Genomic DNA, 16,406 nt, shown 5'->3' with positions numbered 1-16,406 from the left:
TGGCAGATCACCTACTGCACCTTTAAAAATACGGAGTGTATTTTAATCTGTATTTACAAACTCCAATGTGACCGCAGCTTCAGAACATACTTTACAACTAGTAATGAACAGTTGATATCTTAATAATAGGCAGGTAATAATCCAGTAGTTAATATAGCATGAATTGTGAGCTAAAGTGTCACCAAAGGTTTGTCATGAGTGGATTATTTTCTTCTGCTCAGGTTCAAGAGCGTCTGGCCATCGTCCAGAGCCGGAAGGCAGATGAAGATCTGTTGGGCCTGACGCAGGAGGACACACTCCGACATCTGACCGACACACTGCGACAGGTACACACACACTATAATACACACTTTCAGACATCAGTGTGCGGATGTGATGTTGATGAGTAGATGTTGCAGGAGGACGAGCAGCAGCAGAAGACATTAGTGCGAGAGAAGCTCCAGCAGATGAGGAGAGAACGCTCCTGCATCCTTCAGACCAGACGAGAGAGGTAACACGCACAGCTGAAGTCAAAATGATTCGCCCTCCGGTGAATGTTTTTTTCCCAAATGATGTTTAACAGGGCAAGGAAATTTTCAGTGTTTCCTATAATATTTTTTCTTCAGGAGAAAGTCTGATTTGCTTTATTTCGGCTAGAATAAAAGCAGTTTAAAAATGGTTTTTAAAAGCAGTTTTTTTTTTAAAAACCATTTTAAGGCCAAAATTATTAGCCCCTTAAAGCTATGTATTTTTTTCCCAATAGTCTATTTGACTAATTTCCCCAAAACACCTGCTTTACTACATAGAATCAGTTCATAAATAAGCGAACAAAACACGACCTGTGACCTGTGTATCATTCAGTATTTAATCTCTCGTGTGTCTTCTGTGGCAATACAAAAACATTGGTTATTAAACAAAAAGTTAATTATGAGGGGCTAGTGTTAATTATGAGATAAAATGTTGAAATTATGCCAAAAACATATATAAATATTGTGGACAATAGTTTTGACACTGTAATAATTTCACATTTGTATCATAATTATGACTCATTGTTTGACTAGAATTTGACTTTGAATATGACTTCATGATTTTTTTTCTTGTGGTAAACGGCAGAAATGAGCTTCAATGACACTGCATCTGATTTTAAAATAAGAGAGCAGCATCAACATGCTGCTAAACTTCTTAATTTAAGAGGAAAGAAATTTAACAACTAAAGTATGAGAACTAAATTTTTATCTCTCACAAAAAAAAAAAAAAAAACTATCTCTATCAAATCTGCTTAAACCTTTATTTCTTCTGATTTGACCTGTCATGATTTGGGCTTCATTATGACACTGCATCTGATAAAAAAAAAGAGCAGCATCAACATTCTGCTAAACAAAAATCAAGACTGAACTGAGATCAAAATGTTTACCTCTCAAAAAACGAGCTCAAATCCACTTTTGCCTTTATTTGTTCTGATTTTAACTGTCATGATTTGGGCTTCATTATGACACAGCATGTGATTTAAAAATAAAAAGAGCAGCATCAACATTCTGCTAATCTTCTCCATTTAGGAGAAATGAAAATCGCAACTTAACCATGAAATCAAAATGTTTAAAAAACGAGCTCAAATCTGCTTTAACCTTTATTTGTTCTGATTTTACCTCTCATGATTTGGGCTTTATTATGACACTGCATCTGATTTAAAAATAAAAAGAGCAGCTTCAACATTCTGCTAAATGTCTCCATTTATAAGGAATGAAAATCACAACTGAACCATGAGGTCAAAATGTTTAAAAAACGAGCTCAAATCCGCTTTATCCTTTATTTGTTCTGCTTTTAACTGTCATGATTTGGGCTTCCTTATGACACTGCATCTGATAAAGCAGCATCAACATTCAGCTAGACTTCTTAAAAGGAATAAAAATCATAACTGAAGCCTGAGATCAAAATGTTTACCTCTTTCACAACAAACGAGCACAAATCCTCTTTATCCTTTATTTGTTCAAATTTTAACCGTCATGATTTGGGCTTCATTATGACACTGCATCTGATTAAAAAAAGAGCAGCATCAAGATTCTGCTAAACTTCTTAATTTAAGAGGAATGAAAATAACAACTGAACCATGAGAACAAAATGTTTATCTCTCACAAAAACTAGTTCAAATACGCTTTATCCTTCTGGTTTCTGATTTTAACTGTCATGATTTGGGCTTCCCTATGACACTGCATCTGAGTTAAAACTAAAATCAAAGAGCAGCATCAACATTCTGCTAAACTTCTTCATTTAAGAGGAATGAAAATCATAACTGAAGCATGAGTTCAAAATGTTTACCTCTCTTACACAAAATGAGCTCAAATCTGCTTTAACCTTTATTTGTTCTGATTTTAACTGTCATGATTTGGGCTTCCTTATGACACAGCATGTGATTTAAAATAAAGAGCAGCATCAACATTCTGCTAAACTTTTTCATATAAGAGGAAAGAAAATGTGATCAAAATGTTTATCTCACTCACAAAAAACATCCACAAATCCACTTAAACCTTTATTTGTTCTGATTTTAACTGTCATGATTTGGGCTTCCGTATGACACTGCATGTGATTTAAAAAAAAAAAAAAAGAGCAGCATCAACATTCTGCTAAAGTTCTTAATTTAAGAGGAATTAAAATCACAACTGAACCATGAGAACAAAATGTTTACCTCTCACAAAAACTAGTTCAAAGATGTTTATCCTTTGTTTGTTCTGATTTTAACTGTCATAATTTTGGGCTTCCCTATAACACTGCATCGGAGTAAAAAAAAAAAAATAGCAGCATCAATAATCTGCTAAGTTTCTTAATTTAAGAGGAATGAAAATCACAATTGAAGCATGGATCAAAATGTTTACCTCTCTTACACAAAATGAGCTCAAATCCGCTTTAACCTTTATTTGTTCTGATTTTAACTCCCATGATTTGGGCTTTCTTATGACACAGCATGTGATTTAAAAAAAAGAGCAGCATCAACATTCTGCTAAAGTTCTTAATCTAAGAGAAATGAAAATCACAACTGAACCATGAGATCAAAATCTCCATCAGCTCCATCAAATCCACCCTAACATTTCTTTGTTCTGCTTTTGTAGAAACACCGCTGGCTTTAAAGAGCTTCTAGCCCCCACAGCTCAACGCATGACAGAGACTGAAGAAGGACACTAAACACCGGTTTCCACAAAAACACACAGCGCACACGGTCAAAACATTCATCAACTTTATTGATGTATGAGCACATAAGTAACTGTGTTTGAACGATGGCAACTTGTGTTCGCGGTTCAAACACTTTCCAGGTTGCCAATGATAAATGTCGCCCCCTACAGGCTTGTATTAGTGCTTACGACGCATGCACACATTGGCTGTTGATCTCAAGAAGACTGTGGTGTTTCTTTGGCAAATAATAAATTGCATGACTCGAATACCATAAAAACGCGCTATTGGGTTTGGTTTGCTTCGTGTTAATCTCAGCGTGTCGCCCACATGCACGTTACTCCGCTGTCGAATACAAACCAGCGATTTTCTCCGAATTTACCGTACAAGATGATGTCTGAACCGCCTCAGTCTTGAACACATTTGTGCGTGCGTGCGTGCGTGTGTGTTAGTTATAACTTAAACAACAGCGTCTGCCCCGCCGCAGACATTCAGCTTTAGATTTTCAGAGAGCGTATATACTGAGAACGTCTACAAATGGAAATGAAAGGAATGATGAATAAATTATTTCGCTTTGCTTTGATTCTAGTTATGCTTGTCTATTCTTTTAAAATCGGTGCATGGATGAGTGTCGACTTGAGTAAGTGGTCAAACTATACTATAAGGTTCCATTAGGTCATATGTTTACTAACAAGAACAAATTATGACCAGTCTGGACAGCATTTATTAACGTTAATTAAAGGGATAGTTCACGCCAAAATTTTACTTGCCTCACTATTTACTCTCCCTCAAGTGGCTACAAACCTGAGTTTCTTCTGTAATACACAAAAGCAGATATAAACCTGTATCCATAGAATAAACAAACACTATGGAAGTCGATGGTTACAGTTTTCAACATTTTTCTAAATATCTTCTTTTGTGTTCAATAGAAAAAAATCTTAGAAATGTTTGAAACTACTAAAAGGTGAACAATGTGAGGTGAATTATCCCTTTAATGCACTGTGCCTTAACAAGGCTGACTATATTTTCAATGAATACTGCTAACAAAGATGAATAAACACAATCTTGCATGTATTTTTCATTGTTTGCTCATGTTAGTAAATACACTAACTTATGGAACCATATGGTAAAGCGTATATCTATATATACTGTGTTTGTGTGTTCAGTTCACTATAATATGATGATTGTGGATTGAATCTGTCCGACAAAAGGGAATCTTAATATTTCCCCTAACAAAACAAAACAAAACAAACAAATCAAAACCTTGCAAAGAATTGTGGGACTACTGGTGGGCGCACTGAACACCAGGACCATGTGGACCTCCTTCCTCGTCGGAGCTGTCGTTGTACGCTTCGCGCCGGTGTCCACCTGATGACCCCTGACTCATGTCAAAGTCCTGCAGATCCACTTCCTCTGTGTCGGCTGAGATGACAGGGACTTCTGTACGAGACGGCAGCAGATCCTCCAACTCCTGCAGAAACACACACACAGATGAAAAACGCTTCCTCGGTGGGTCTAGGTGAGAAGATGGAGATTTTGGATGAAGACGTTCAATCGAAGACCTAGTAGTAAGTCATTTTGGAAAGCATTTCTATGACTTTTATCTGTCAGACAAACACAGTTGTAGTAGTTTTACATTTTATCTTTCTCCTGCAGGAACACACACAAAAACTTTTTGGATGAAGACGTTCAATCGTAGACCTAGTAAGTCGTTTTGGAAAGCATTGTATCAGCGCTTAATTTCCATGCAAAACGCGCCAGAGACCAACAATGAAAGCGAGACATGTCTTTTACGGGGATTGTTTCATATGGATTTATTAATCATTCTTACTGTTCAATGAATAAAAACTGTCGTAGATTATTATAAGATGCAAAACCCTGTCACTGCACGACAGTTGCACCTTTAGCAAACCTCCTAATTCCTGCAGCATAAAGACTTTGATTGTTTATGAGCGTCAAAAGTGGCGGATCTGTTCAGTGTAATATTTGACTGCGTGTCACTGCATATCAAACGGCTAAACGATATAAAGCAATCTCCACTGTGCTGAGCGAGAGCGCTTCTTAAACTGAACAGCGCATCATCGATGACGCAAGCGTGCTCAGGCTCAAATGCATGTGAGTGTGGGCCGTCGGGAGGGGGGACAAGCGTGCTTCAGCCCGGTTCAAGCCAATTGTACATAGTGTGAGTACTTTAGTCACCCAACTATGACGACTTCCACTACTGTGAAACCCAGAAATGTGACTGATGAGGCATTGTGAAAATATTTTCTAAGGAACTGTTGAAAAACTCACCGATAGTTTCTCCGTGCTGATCCAGCCGTTCTCAGGAAACTGCACGTCAAACTTGATGAACAGATCTCCTTTCTCAAACGGGTTTCTGTACTGAGGCATTCCTTCCCCCCGCACAACCCTTATAGAACCTGACAACAAACCAAGACCAGGATTCTTACTCATTTTTCAAAGTCAAATTCAAGCTCTTTCCATGTCCATATTCAAACTTTTCCAGCACTTTACAAGCACGGCAGATTACATATTTACATCCTTCATACTTCATTATATCAGATGTTATTTGTTATCAAATTTTATATAGTATAAATAATAATATAGTATTAGTATAATATTAGGGAAAATTTTGATGGTATGTTTGCCCCAAACCCAACGTTAAATTACTCTCTTATACTCTCATATACTCATATCTATATACATGTAAACAAATAAATAAATAAAGGCAGATTATGCTACAGGCATATGCATGTATCTGTTTTATTCAAATAGTTAATTATTATTACCTATTTAGTGACAAATTATTATGAAAGTAACACGATTACATTTTCAGACACTTTATCTAAAATTGAAGCACTTTTCAAACCTTGATTAAGCGCTAGAATAAAATTGATGCATTTACAAGAATCACCAGCACCTTTAATAACCCTGCAACGCAACTTCTCACATATATTTAGTGAACACATAAAACAATCATGCTCACCTGGCTCTATGACTTTGCCAGGAGGATATTTGATGACGAGGTGCCGCCCGTCGAGGTGTGTAAGCATGAACTGAAAACCACACAGCGCCTCCACCAGACCAATCTTGTGGCCAATGTGCAGATCATTCCCATCACGACGAAATTCCTGGACAAAAAAATACAAAGAGATCATAGTCTTTAACAGTAGCAGAACCAAGCATTTCAATGCTTTTATTCCCATTAGCACAAACATTCTTATTATGCAAAGCACAGCACATCCTGACAGCAAACAAGTCATTTAATACTGCTTGCTGCATTTCTTCAAATATAATTGTTATGCATTTTTAAGTATATTTGCATATATGCAAATTAATCAAGGGTACCCTGATCATTTCTGAAAACAATATTCGTGGGTCAACTTCATAGTCATTCATTCTTTTTTTAGGCTTAGTCTCTTTATTACTCTGGGGTCGCCACAGCAGAATGAACCGCCAACTTATCCAGCATATGTTTTATGCAGCGGATGCCCTTCCAGCTGCAACCCATCTCTGGGAAACATCTATACACACTCCTTCACACTCATACATTACGGACAATTTAGCCTACCCAATTCACCTACATAGCATGTCTTTGGACTGTGAGGGAAACCGGAGCACCTGATGGAAACCCACGCCAACGCGGGGAGAACATGCAAACTCCACACAGAAACACCAACTGACCGAGCCGAGGCTCGAACCAGCGACCTTCTTGCTGTGAGGCGTCAGCACTACCTACTGCGCCACTGCGTTGCCCACATCATATTCATATTAAATTAATTATAACAAACCTCGAACAAATTACGTTTTTATATATCATTGATTTTCAAAAGATTTAAGATTAAATTTGGTGCCAAAATACGATGACAGTATTGTTTTCAAAAATGAGCCGTTTTCATGTAAATTAAAGGCAAATGCATAAAGGTTTTCTGTTTTTAGCTTTGATTTCAAAAGTGAAATCAAACTGAAATGCTCTGTGCAGAAACAATATTTTAATGCACAATATGGCCTGTAATTTAACAGTAATATTGAAAATATTCATTCATTCATTTTCTTGTCGGCTTAGTCCCTTTATTAATCTGGGGTCGCCACAGCGGAATGAACCGCCAACTTATCCAGCACGTTTTTAGACAGCGTATGCCCTTCCAGCCGCAACCCATCTCTGGGAAAATATGTGTTTTAATATTTTTTATATTAAAATAGGTATCTAAAATATTTGATATACTTATAATATATAAAATAAATCTTTTATTTATTTAATCTTTTATGCATAATATGCTGGTAATTTGAACAGAATTGCTAAAAATGTGTTTTACTAATAAAAAAAGAAGAAGAAAATATTTATATAAAGCATAATATTTGATATTTATATAAAATAAACTAAATATTTTATTAATAAATATTTAATTAAATACTTTTAATTAAATAATTAAATTATCCTTAGCATTTGGTTTGGTTTCAAGCCATTGTGATGTAAATTAATGACCAAATGCAAAAAATCTGTTTTTAGCATTTATATCAAAAGTGAAACCAAGCAGAACTCCTCTATGCAGAAATAATGATTTTTTTATGCACAATACGGCCTGTACTAACAGTAATACTGAAAATATTTATTTTAATAATAAAAAAATGATAAAAATATTTGTATAAAATATTGTATATATTTACATAAAATAAAATAAATCCTTTATTAATAAATATTTGACTAAATAATTTCTATTTAATCATTAAAATTATCTTTAGCCATTGGTTTAGCTCAGTGGTTCTCAATTTTTTTTCATCAAGTACCACCTCTCTCCACCTCTCAAAAATAGTCTCTCCAAGTACCACCAAAATGAGCAGAATTGAAATACAGTAGTGTAGTAGGCCCAGTAAAGCAGCTACAACTCTGCACAGTTAAAAAAAAACATGGCAAATTACCTCAGAAATATAGCCTGTATGTCATATATGGCATATTATATACATCATTTTTGATTAATTTTGAAATATATGTAGCATGTACATGTAATATTTCATTCCTCCGCGTACCACTAGTGGTACACGTACCACAGTTTGAGAACCACTGGTTTAGCTCTTAAAGGTAATTATCACTTTCATTCTAACCATTGTATTTTATACCAGTGGTTCTCAAAGTGTGGTACGTGGGCTTACTTCTAGTGGTATACGGAGGACTCACTGAGCAATGAAAGAAAAAAATCAATACAATTGTAATCATTTGATGCGTATGATAACACCGATGTGATCGCCATTGGCTGTTCTCTAAAGTTTACTTTAGTGCATCGCGTCATCATCTGCTAAAAATTAATCCAACTGCCGCAGAACTAGAGAAAGAGGTGCGTGGTGCTTGCAGAGCAGGTATGCACCAGAGCAGTGGTCTTTAACCCTCAGGCCACTGACCGGCACCAGTCTGTAGATCAATTGGTACCGGGCCACACATAAAAATCACGACCTTCTGAATGATCTTCTATCTTGAAAAATCTTTAATATTGAAAAATGACCATATTCTCTTGTTGCATCTCTGTCACTTCAGTGCCAAAATTAACCCACAGGCTAGCAAAATGAGTAAGAACTGCCAATGAATCTATCCGCAACCCACTTGTCAACAAATCAGGTAAATCCAGCATGTATGTGCAAGAAGAAGATCAACTGCTGTAGATCGCAAATGATGGCGGCTGTTCATTTCCATGCACAAGTTCGAAATTTAAAATGAAGGCGCAAGCAGCACGTCGCGCTTGAGTATTCCAGGGTTACCAAGTTGAAAACATCTTAACTTTACTGAATGCCGGACCACGAGTCACGTGACAAGAACCAACTGATCAGCTTCAAATGTCGTTGGACTAATTATCTCAGACAAACACAGAACACCCAAACACTGCAGTGCTTTTTAATTCTCTCCATAAATAAAACTTGTATCAGAGTGCAGCAATGTTCTGTCAGCTTGACATCCTCTGAGAAAAACGGGTTCCCTTGCAATCTACCTACAAGTTAATGTTTAGATTTCAAAAAGTTTTACAAATATGTCATTTGTACAGGCAACATGTATTTCCAAATTTATCAAACATTGTAGAAATATGAATATGACTTTGCCTCGTTTTCGAACTGTGCAGTGCTGTAGCTGCTTAATTTAGCCAGCGCTCATTTATTTCAATACTGGTCATTCTGGTGGTACTTGGAGAGACTATTTTTTTTCTGAGGTGATACTTGGTGAAAAAAGTTTGAGAACGACTGTTTTATACCATATAAAGGATTTATAAACATAAGCTTGAACATAATGGAATAAAAATCATCAATTGGTATGATCCCCACACTGTGTGTGTATTGTACCTCATGATCTTTCTCCTGCAGCACCAGTATAATGTCTCCAGGCTCTGTATTAGGCGACTGGTCTGCTTCTCCGCTGAACGTGATCTTCTGTCCATGTTTCATTCCTTTATCCACATGCACCTCCAAGACCTTCACCTCTTTACACACTTTACGACCGTCACACTCTTTACAGCGGTCTTTCTCGTGGATCACCTCACCTACAAACACATCATCAGGTTAATAAAGTTCTTCACAAGTTCTTTTAACGCATGCATATAGTAAATAAAAGTGATTGTTTACCCTCTCCATTGCAGTCGGTGCAGACGGACTGCATCTGCTGGACCATGCCAGGAGCCAGCTGTCTGATCATGATCCTCATGCCACGGCCCCGACATGTGCTGCACTTCTGCACAGCGCCCGTTTTTCCACCCTGACTGAGAATCAGAATCACAATTGTGTTTATTGCAATGTAAGTGAAACGATTTGACTTTGCTACTATTATTTCCAATAATTGTTTTAACCCTTAAATTATGATGCATACAACACTTACCCATTGCAGGCGCTGCAGAGGACGTTCTTGCTTAGTTGTAGTTTGGTTGTTTTTCCATTGTACAGGTCCTCCAATGACACCCTAAAGGGTATTTAAAAATGTACATTTTGCATTATTTTGATGCACTGTCCATTATAACTCACCACCTCTTAACAGCAAACAATAACTGGAATATTGCATGAAGATAAATTTATCATAAAAAAGTATTTTTTTTAATTAATTGTTTTTTTTTTATTACCGCTTTCTATTGAGACTTTCTAAGTTGTTTATACACTTACCGGCCACTTTATTAGGTACACCAGTTTAACGGCTTGTTAACGCAAATTCCTAATCAGCCAATCACATGGCAACAACTCAATGTATTTAGGCATGTAGACATGGTCAAAACGATCTGCTGCAATTCAAACCGAGCATCACAATGGCGCAGAAAGGTGATTTAGGTGACTTTGAACGTGGCATGGTTGTTGGTGCCAGACGGGCTGGTCTGAGTATTTCAGAAACTGCTGATCTACTATGATTTTCACGCACAACCATCTCTAGGGTTTACAGAGAATGGTCAGAAAAAGAAAAAAAAAATATCCAGTGAGCAGCAGTTCTGTGGGCGCAAATGCCTTGTTGATGCCAGAGGTCAGAGGAGAATGGCCAGACTGGCTCGAGCTGATAGGAAGGCATCAGTAACTCAAATAACCACTCATTACAACCGAGGTATTCAGAAGAACAATCCAACCTTGAGGGGGATGGGCAACACGTCCAACCTTGAGGGGGATGGGCAACAGCAGCAGAAGATCACACCGGGTGCCACTCCTGTCAGCTAAGAACAGGAAACTGAGGCTACAATTCACATAGGCTCACCAAAATTAGACAATAGAAGATTGGAAAAACATTTCTTGGTCTGGTGAGTCTCGATTTCTGCTGCAACATTTAGATGAAAAGGTCAGAATTTAGTGTCAACAACATGAAAGCATGGGATGTGGTGGAACGGGAGATTTGCATTATGAATGTGCCGACAAATCTGCAGCAACTGCTTGACGCTCTCATGTCAATATGGACCAAAATCTCTGAGGAATATTTCCTGTGCCTTGTTGAATCTATGCCATGAAGGATTAGGCAGTGTTGAAGGCAAATGGAGGTGCAACCCGTCACTAGTAGAGTGTACTTCATAAAGTGGCGGTGAGTGTAAATGCATAGACTAATTTTTATTTTAAAGGCATAGTTCCTTCAAAAAATAAAAATTTACCCACTATTTACTCTCCCTCAAGTGCTTATAAACCTTTATTGGATTCTTATTTTGAATGACTTTTCTTTTTATTCTGTTAAACATAAAAGAAGATATTTTGAAGAAAACTGAAAACCTGTAACCATTGACTTCCATAGTAGGAAAAACAAATACTATAGAAGTCAATGGTTACCAGTTTCCAGCATTCTTCAAAATATCTTCTTTTTGTGTCCAGGAGAATAAACAAACTCAAACAGGTCTTGAACAGGTGATGAGAGAGTAAAAATGACAGTTTTCATTTTTGAGCGAATAATTAGTTTAGAGGACATTTTGACATTGTTAACTCTATTTTAGTGCTTTTAATGACTTGATATTAATATTTCAGGTTCTTCTGCTTTTGTTTTTATATTAACTCACTTCAGAGGATGTATCATGTCCTCTCCTCTCCGTCGGCCACCATTTCGGCTCTTGCTGCTCTGGCCGCCCATAAAGCCGAACAGACCTCCACCAAAGATGTGAGAGAAGATGTCCTCCATTCCGGCTCCGCCACCACCACCCTCACGCAGACCCTGTTCCCCATAGCGATCATACAAGTCCTTCTTCTCCGGGTTGGTCAGTACCTCATACGCAAAACTGATCTCCTTAAACTAACATAAAAGAACAGAATGTTGAATTACAAGTATTACTTCGTTAATGGCTTTCAGAACTTGTGTTTTTATAAAATGAACATTCACCTTGTCACCTGCATTGGGGTTTTTATCAGGGTGGTATTCTTTTGCCAATTTCCGATATGCCTAAGAAAATGAAAACACAAAAAACATCACTTATTAGTACTTATTATAACAAGCAGTATTAATACTCAGAGACAGAGTCAAGTTTGATACTCTGTCTGAGTAAAGATCATCTACTACTGATTTACAATGACACAAAAAAGAAAATACTGTGGTAAATACTAGGCATGCTCTGATCAGGATGTTTGCAGCCGATACAAAGTACTGATTCCTTGTCATGGTGATCGGCCGATACAGAGGTGCATAAAGCACATTTTCCCTCTAAGTATAATACTTAAGTGGAGATCTCTCCTTACCTCAGAGAATTTATGAAGGATGCTGTATATAATCCCTTAAACATGTCTCTTATAACCATTTAGTGTGGACATCTCATAATCAGAAGCAGCTTTACAGAAAATAATAGATCAAACAGATGGAAACATTATAAGAAAAATGACTAACAAAGCAATCTAACAACTAACAAAGCAGCTGGATAATCATTGGCCAATAAAAGTCATTCCAATAAGCTGTATAAACAGAGGCCGCACCACATATATGTGTTTTAGCTGCTGTGTTGGGCCGCAGCGCTCACTCCCACCCCCCAAACACCATTTACCTCCTCACGTGTTGTAGCACTGCTGATGTGCGCATGTGCATCTTCCTCTGCATGTAAACAAACCCCTGCAATCGGTTCATGAGATCGGCCAGATAGGCGAGTACCAATCGAGTCTTCATGAAAAGTGATTATCATATGATACGGATTTCGAGCCGTTCGATCGGAGCATTTGTTGTAGGGCTGGGTAATTAATCGGAAAAAAATCGACATTCAGAACCTTTAATCGATCTAATTTTTCCAGGATGATTTTTTTAAATTACCTTTACACTTCTGTGGCCACTTAGCAGCCACATCTGATCTCTGGTCAAGTAGGACGATAGACCCATTTGTAAGCCTTACTTTGCACTACACTGGTGATGATTGGAAGCTGCAAAGGAGATGCCTTTAGATGTTGATGTTGATTAAATAATCATAATTAGTAGATAGTGTGCTTTCCTTCAATTAATCTAAAATCAAGTAATGCACCCTTACTTATTATATTTATTTATTTATACAAAATCTGACTTCCCAGAGATGGGTTGCAGCTGGAAGGGCATCCACTGCTTAAAACGTGCTGGATAAGCTGGCGGTTCATTCCGCTGTGGCGACCCCGGATTAATAAAGGGACTAAGCCGAATGGAAAATGAATGAATGAAAACCTGACAGTGAACTATGAGGGCAAAAAAAATAAATAATAAATAAAATAATCGTTCATTAATCATAATCGAGTTAAAATGTTCCATTAATCGAGATTTTGATTTTAGGCCAAATCTCCCAGCCCTAATATCTAGTAAATACTATTCTAAAGTAGTATTAATAGTCTAATACTTTCCTAAAGGTAACCAAATAACCATCTGGCAACTACCCAGTTTACCCTAGCAACCAAATAGAGCAAAATGCTTTGATTTATAATTCATTTATAACTATCCAATTATAAATGCTTTATAAATAAACAATTTAATTAGAAAGTAAACATTTTATTATGTTACTAAAAGTAATAATGAAAGTGACAAGTTACATAATTTTTTTATGTATACATTGGGTCTTCCACAATCAAAATTATTAATTAAAAAAAGTTACATAATTTTAAAATATTATGCGTGTCAAACTTGAATTAAACATTCCCAAATCCCAATCCTGGTAATACATTTTATAGTCATAATATTAAACACTTTAACAGCATTAAATTTGCTTTCTACGTATATTAAAAAAGTATCACATTTTCATATACAAGAGCAATTCCATGCAAATGTTAACTTTGCCATAAAAGAAATTTTGTTTTTGCAATAAATGTTGAAACTGTTTCTGTGTTTTTTGTGTAAGCAACTATTTTACAGTGCTTTAAAAATACTCAAAAATGTCTCCGTTAATGTTTTCAAGGAATTAAATTTGATTTACCAAAATCACACAAGAGCCAATTTCGCACCTGTCACATCCATAACGCAGGGGTGTCACATCAATAACAAAGCTTTTTCCTCATTAATGCAAAAATGTCAAATAAAATAAAATCAATCGTTTTTGTTCTATAGTGAGCCAACTCTTATGCTTTTGATTATCATTATTTATTTTGGGTTTTGCAGTTTCATTCACAGAATTTTTACAAAGTATGTGGTAGACTGTAAACTCGCAACCTTTTTTGTCACATCCATAACACATGCTTATTTTCCTCATTTAAAATATAGAAAATGGTTACAGATTGATATTTTTCTGGTCCTTCAACTGGTTAACATAACATAATGTTAACAAACTTTCTCTGTGAATTTAGGTTTTGAGACTTTTCTGCAAACGTCACATCCATAACGCTGGAAATGCTCACTATCAATTTTATACTATACTATAAAATATAAATATTTATGCTGACAACAAAATAGGAGGTCTCATCAGTAATTATATAGCACGTCACAAAGCTTAAAATTTGGTTGAAAACCTTTCTAATTTGAACTCTTGCTCCCCTACAAATTAAACTAATGCCATATGCCATTACTGAGCCAAAGACCCCAATCCCCCTCCCCAACATCTGACTGATCAAAGCAAGCAGATTTCAGAGCTTGAACAAAACCCATCAGGCCATTTCCCTCTAAGCACATCACATGGCATTGTGCCTTTTCTTCAACCTACTGGCTTCAAATTCACAGAAGTATTTCCTTCATGTAGATCTAGTGTGTGTGATACCTCCTGATAACCCACATAACTGAAGATCTCGCTCTGAATTCTGAAATCCTTTGTGTGCACACTGTCAACAACAACAACAAAAGGCCAACAGAACACTCAAAAACAACCTGAGCATTAAAACTAGAGCCTGTTTACCTTCCATACAAAGGACTGAACACAAACATTGAATGATTCTCATCTAGAAAATAGCCAACACAACACGTTCACACTGGATTAAGCATCACTAGGTCAAAGCATATGAGCTGGTTAGCTAAGCATCTACGCTGAACTGGAGCAGCACCTTTCAGCTGTCCGCAGCACCTGGCTAGCAGACTTACGACACTACAAATGATAAACAAAGCACAATTTTGACGGATTATCTCCCAGATCCATCCCTAAATCATTCAGATGAAGGCCTCAGTTGAGGATTTGAGCAAAACACAGCAGCAGCTCCCAACACGCAGCATCTATTCCGCGTCACGCGCATCTCCGGTTTTATAACTTACACGATACGCAGGGCGGAAAACCGCGCGTCTAAGGTTACCTTTTTGAGCTCGTTTTCGGAGGCTGACGGAGATACTCCGAGGAGGTCGTAGAGTTTTGTGTCTGCGACGTTCGCCATGTCTGCAGACCCAGTGCAGCAGCTGCGCGAGGAGGAGCGGAGAGAGCGAGAAAAGCCGGCTGCGTGACGTCACGTGCGCGCGCGCGTCTGACAGGGCGGTGCGCGCACTCGCTTGCACTCCTGCGCCACACCAGTGTTTGTTTTATATATTAAACGAATGAAACATATTTAAACATATATTAAACATTCTCTGTTCCTATTTTGTAGATGGTTTATTGCCATACGATGCCTCGAGTATAAAAATAAAAAGTCTTGAAAATCTCCTAGTATCCGAGGACGATTTTAATTTAACGTTAATTTCTGGTTTATTTTTCTACAAATGTCTTTTTAAAATCTAAATAAAGGATTTTAAAAGTTTAATATTTAATCGTTCGCCTTAATTCATTTAATTAGATGAGGAAAAACGCCAAATGGTTTAAGTAACCACAATAAAGTTAAATTTAAAGTTACACTGCATTATATTATATAGTAAGTTCATGTATTTTTGTAATGTACAATTAAATATTACATTAAATATGTAAATGTGTATGTTTTTTTATTTTAATAAATTGTAATAAGATGTAATAAATTGAAACTATGTATGATTTTAAAATATAATTTTATGTTGGTGCATTTGTTTGTTTATTTTAAAAACTTTTTAACTATATATATATATATATATATATATATATAGTTAACAAGTTTTTAAAATAATATATAATAATAATAATAGTTTTTAATATATATATATATATATATATATATATATATATATATATATATATATATATATATATATACTAAAATAAATGTAATATTTTATTTTACATATACATAAAACAAATAAAAATTACTTCTGTTTAACATAATATTCAAATACATAATTTCCTTTAATTTCCGAGTAAAAATAGAAATATAAGAAATATATTATAGAAGCATGATATAATATTATTAGATTGAATATATATAATAAGGGTATAATTATTTTATTAAAGTAACCATTTAAAACTATTTAAAAAGACAATTAAAAACACATTAACCATTAAAAAAACATTTTAAAAGAAATGTCCTCATATCCT

The 16,406-nt window shown here is 36.1% G+C and overlaps 2 protein-coding genes across 4 annotated transcripts in view; one reads left to right on the top strand and one right to left on the bottom strand.

Annotated features, from left to right (window-relative positions):
- The window catches only part of LOC101882393 (uncharacterized), a 771,022-nt gene extending 767,295 nt beyond the window's left edge, over positions 1-3,727 (top strand). For all 3 annotated transcript variants that reach the window (XM_073930258.1, XM_073930257.1, XM_068214871.2), the window contains 3 exons: positions 222-326; positions 399-490; positions 3,084-3,727. In XM_073930258.1, the coding sequence (XP_073786359.1) occupies positions 222-326; positions 399-490; positions 3,084-3,156 (270 nt within the window). In that variant the 3' untranslated portion in view covers positions 3,157-3,727. The remainder of the gene's footprint in view (positions 1-221; positions 327-398; positions 491-3,083) is intronic.
- dnaja2b (DnaJ heat shock protein family (Hsp40) member A2b) lies at positions 3,195-15,462 on the bottom strand. Its single transcript, NM_212665.1, is given in 9 exon segments — positions 3,195-4,612; positions 5,434-5,561; positions 6,128-6,272; positions 9,466-9,662; positions 9,745-9,878; positions 9,995-10,075; positions 11,628-11,857; positions 11,945-12,004; positions 15,271-15,462. Coding segments are annotated over 9 exon segments (1,242 nt in total). The 5' UTR covers positions 15,349-15,462; the 3' UTR covers positions 3,195-4,423.
- Between the last annotated feature and the right edge of the window lie 944 nt (positions 15,463-16,406).

The sequence above is a fragment of the Danio rerio genome, chromosome 18, assembly GCF_049306965.1.
Source record: "Danio rerio strain Tuebingen ecotype United States chromosome 18, GRCz12tu, whole genome shotgun sequence".
NCBI classification, from domain to species: domain Eukaryota; kingdom Metazoa; phylum Chordata; class Actinopteri; order Cypriniformes; family Danionidae; genus Danio; species Danio rerio.
Note: the sequence above shows the minus strand (reverse complement) of the source record. Positions and strands in the feature narration are given on the sequence as shown.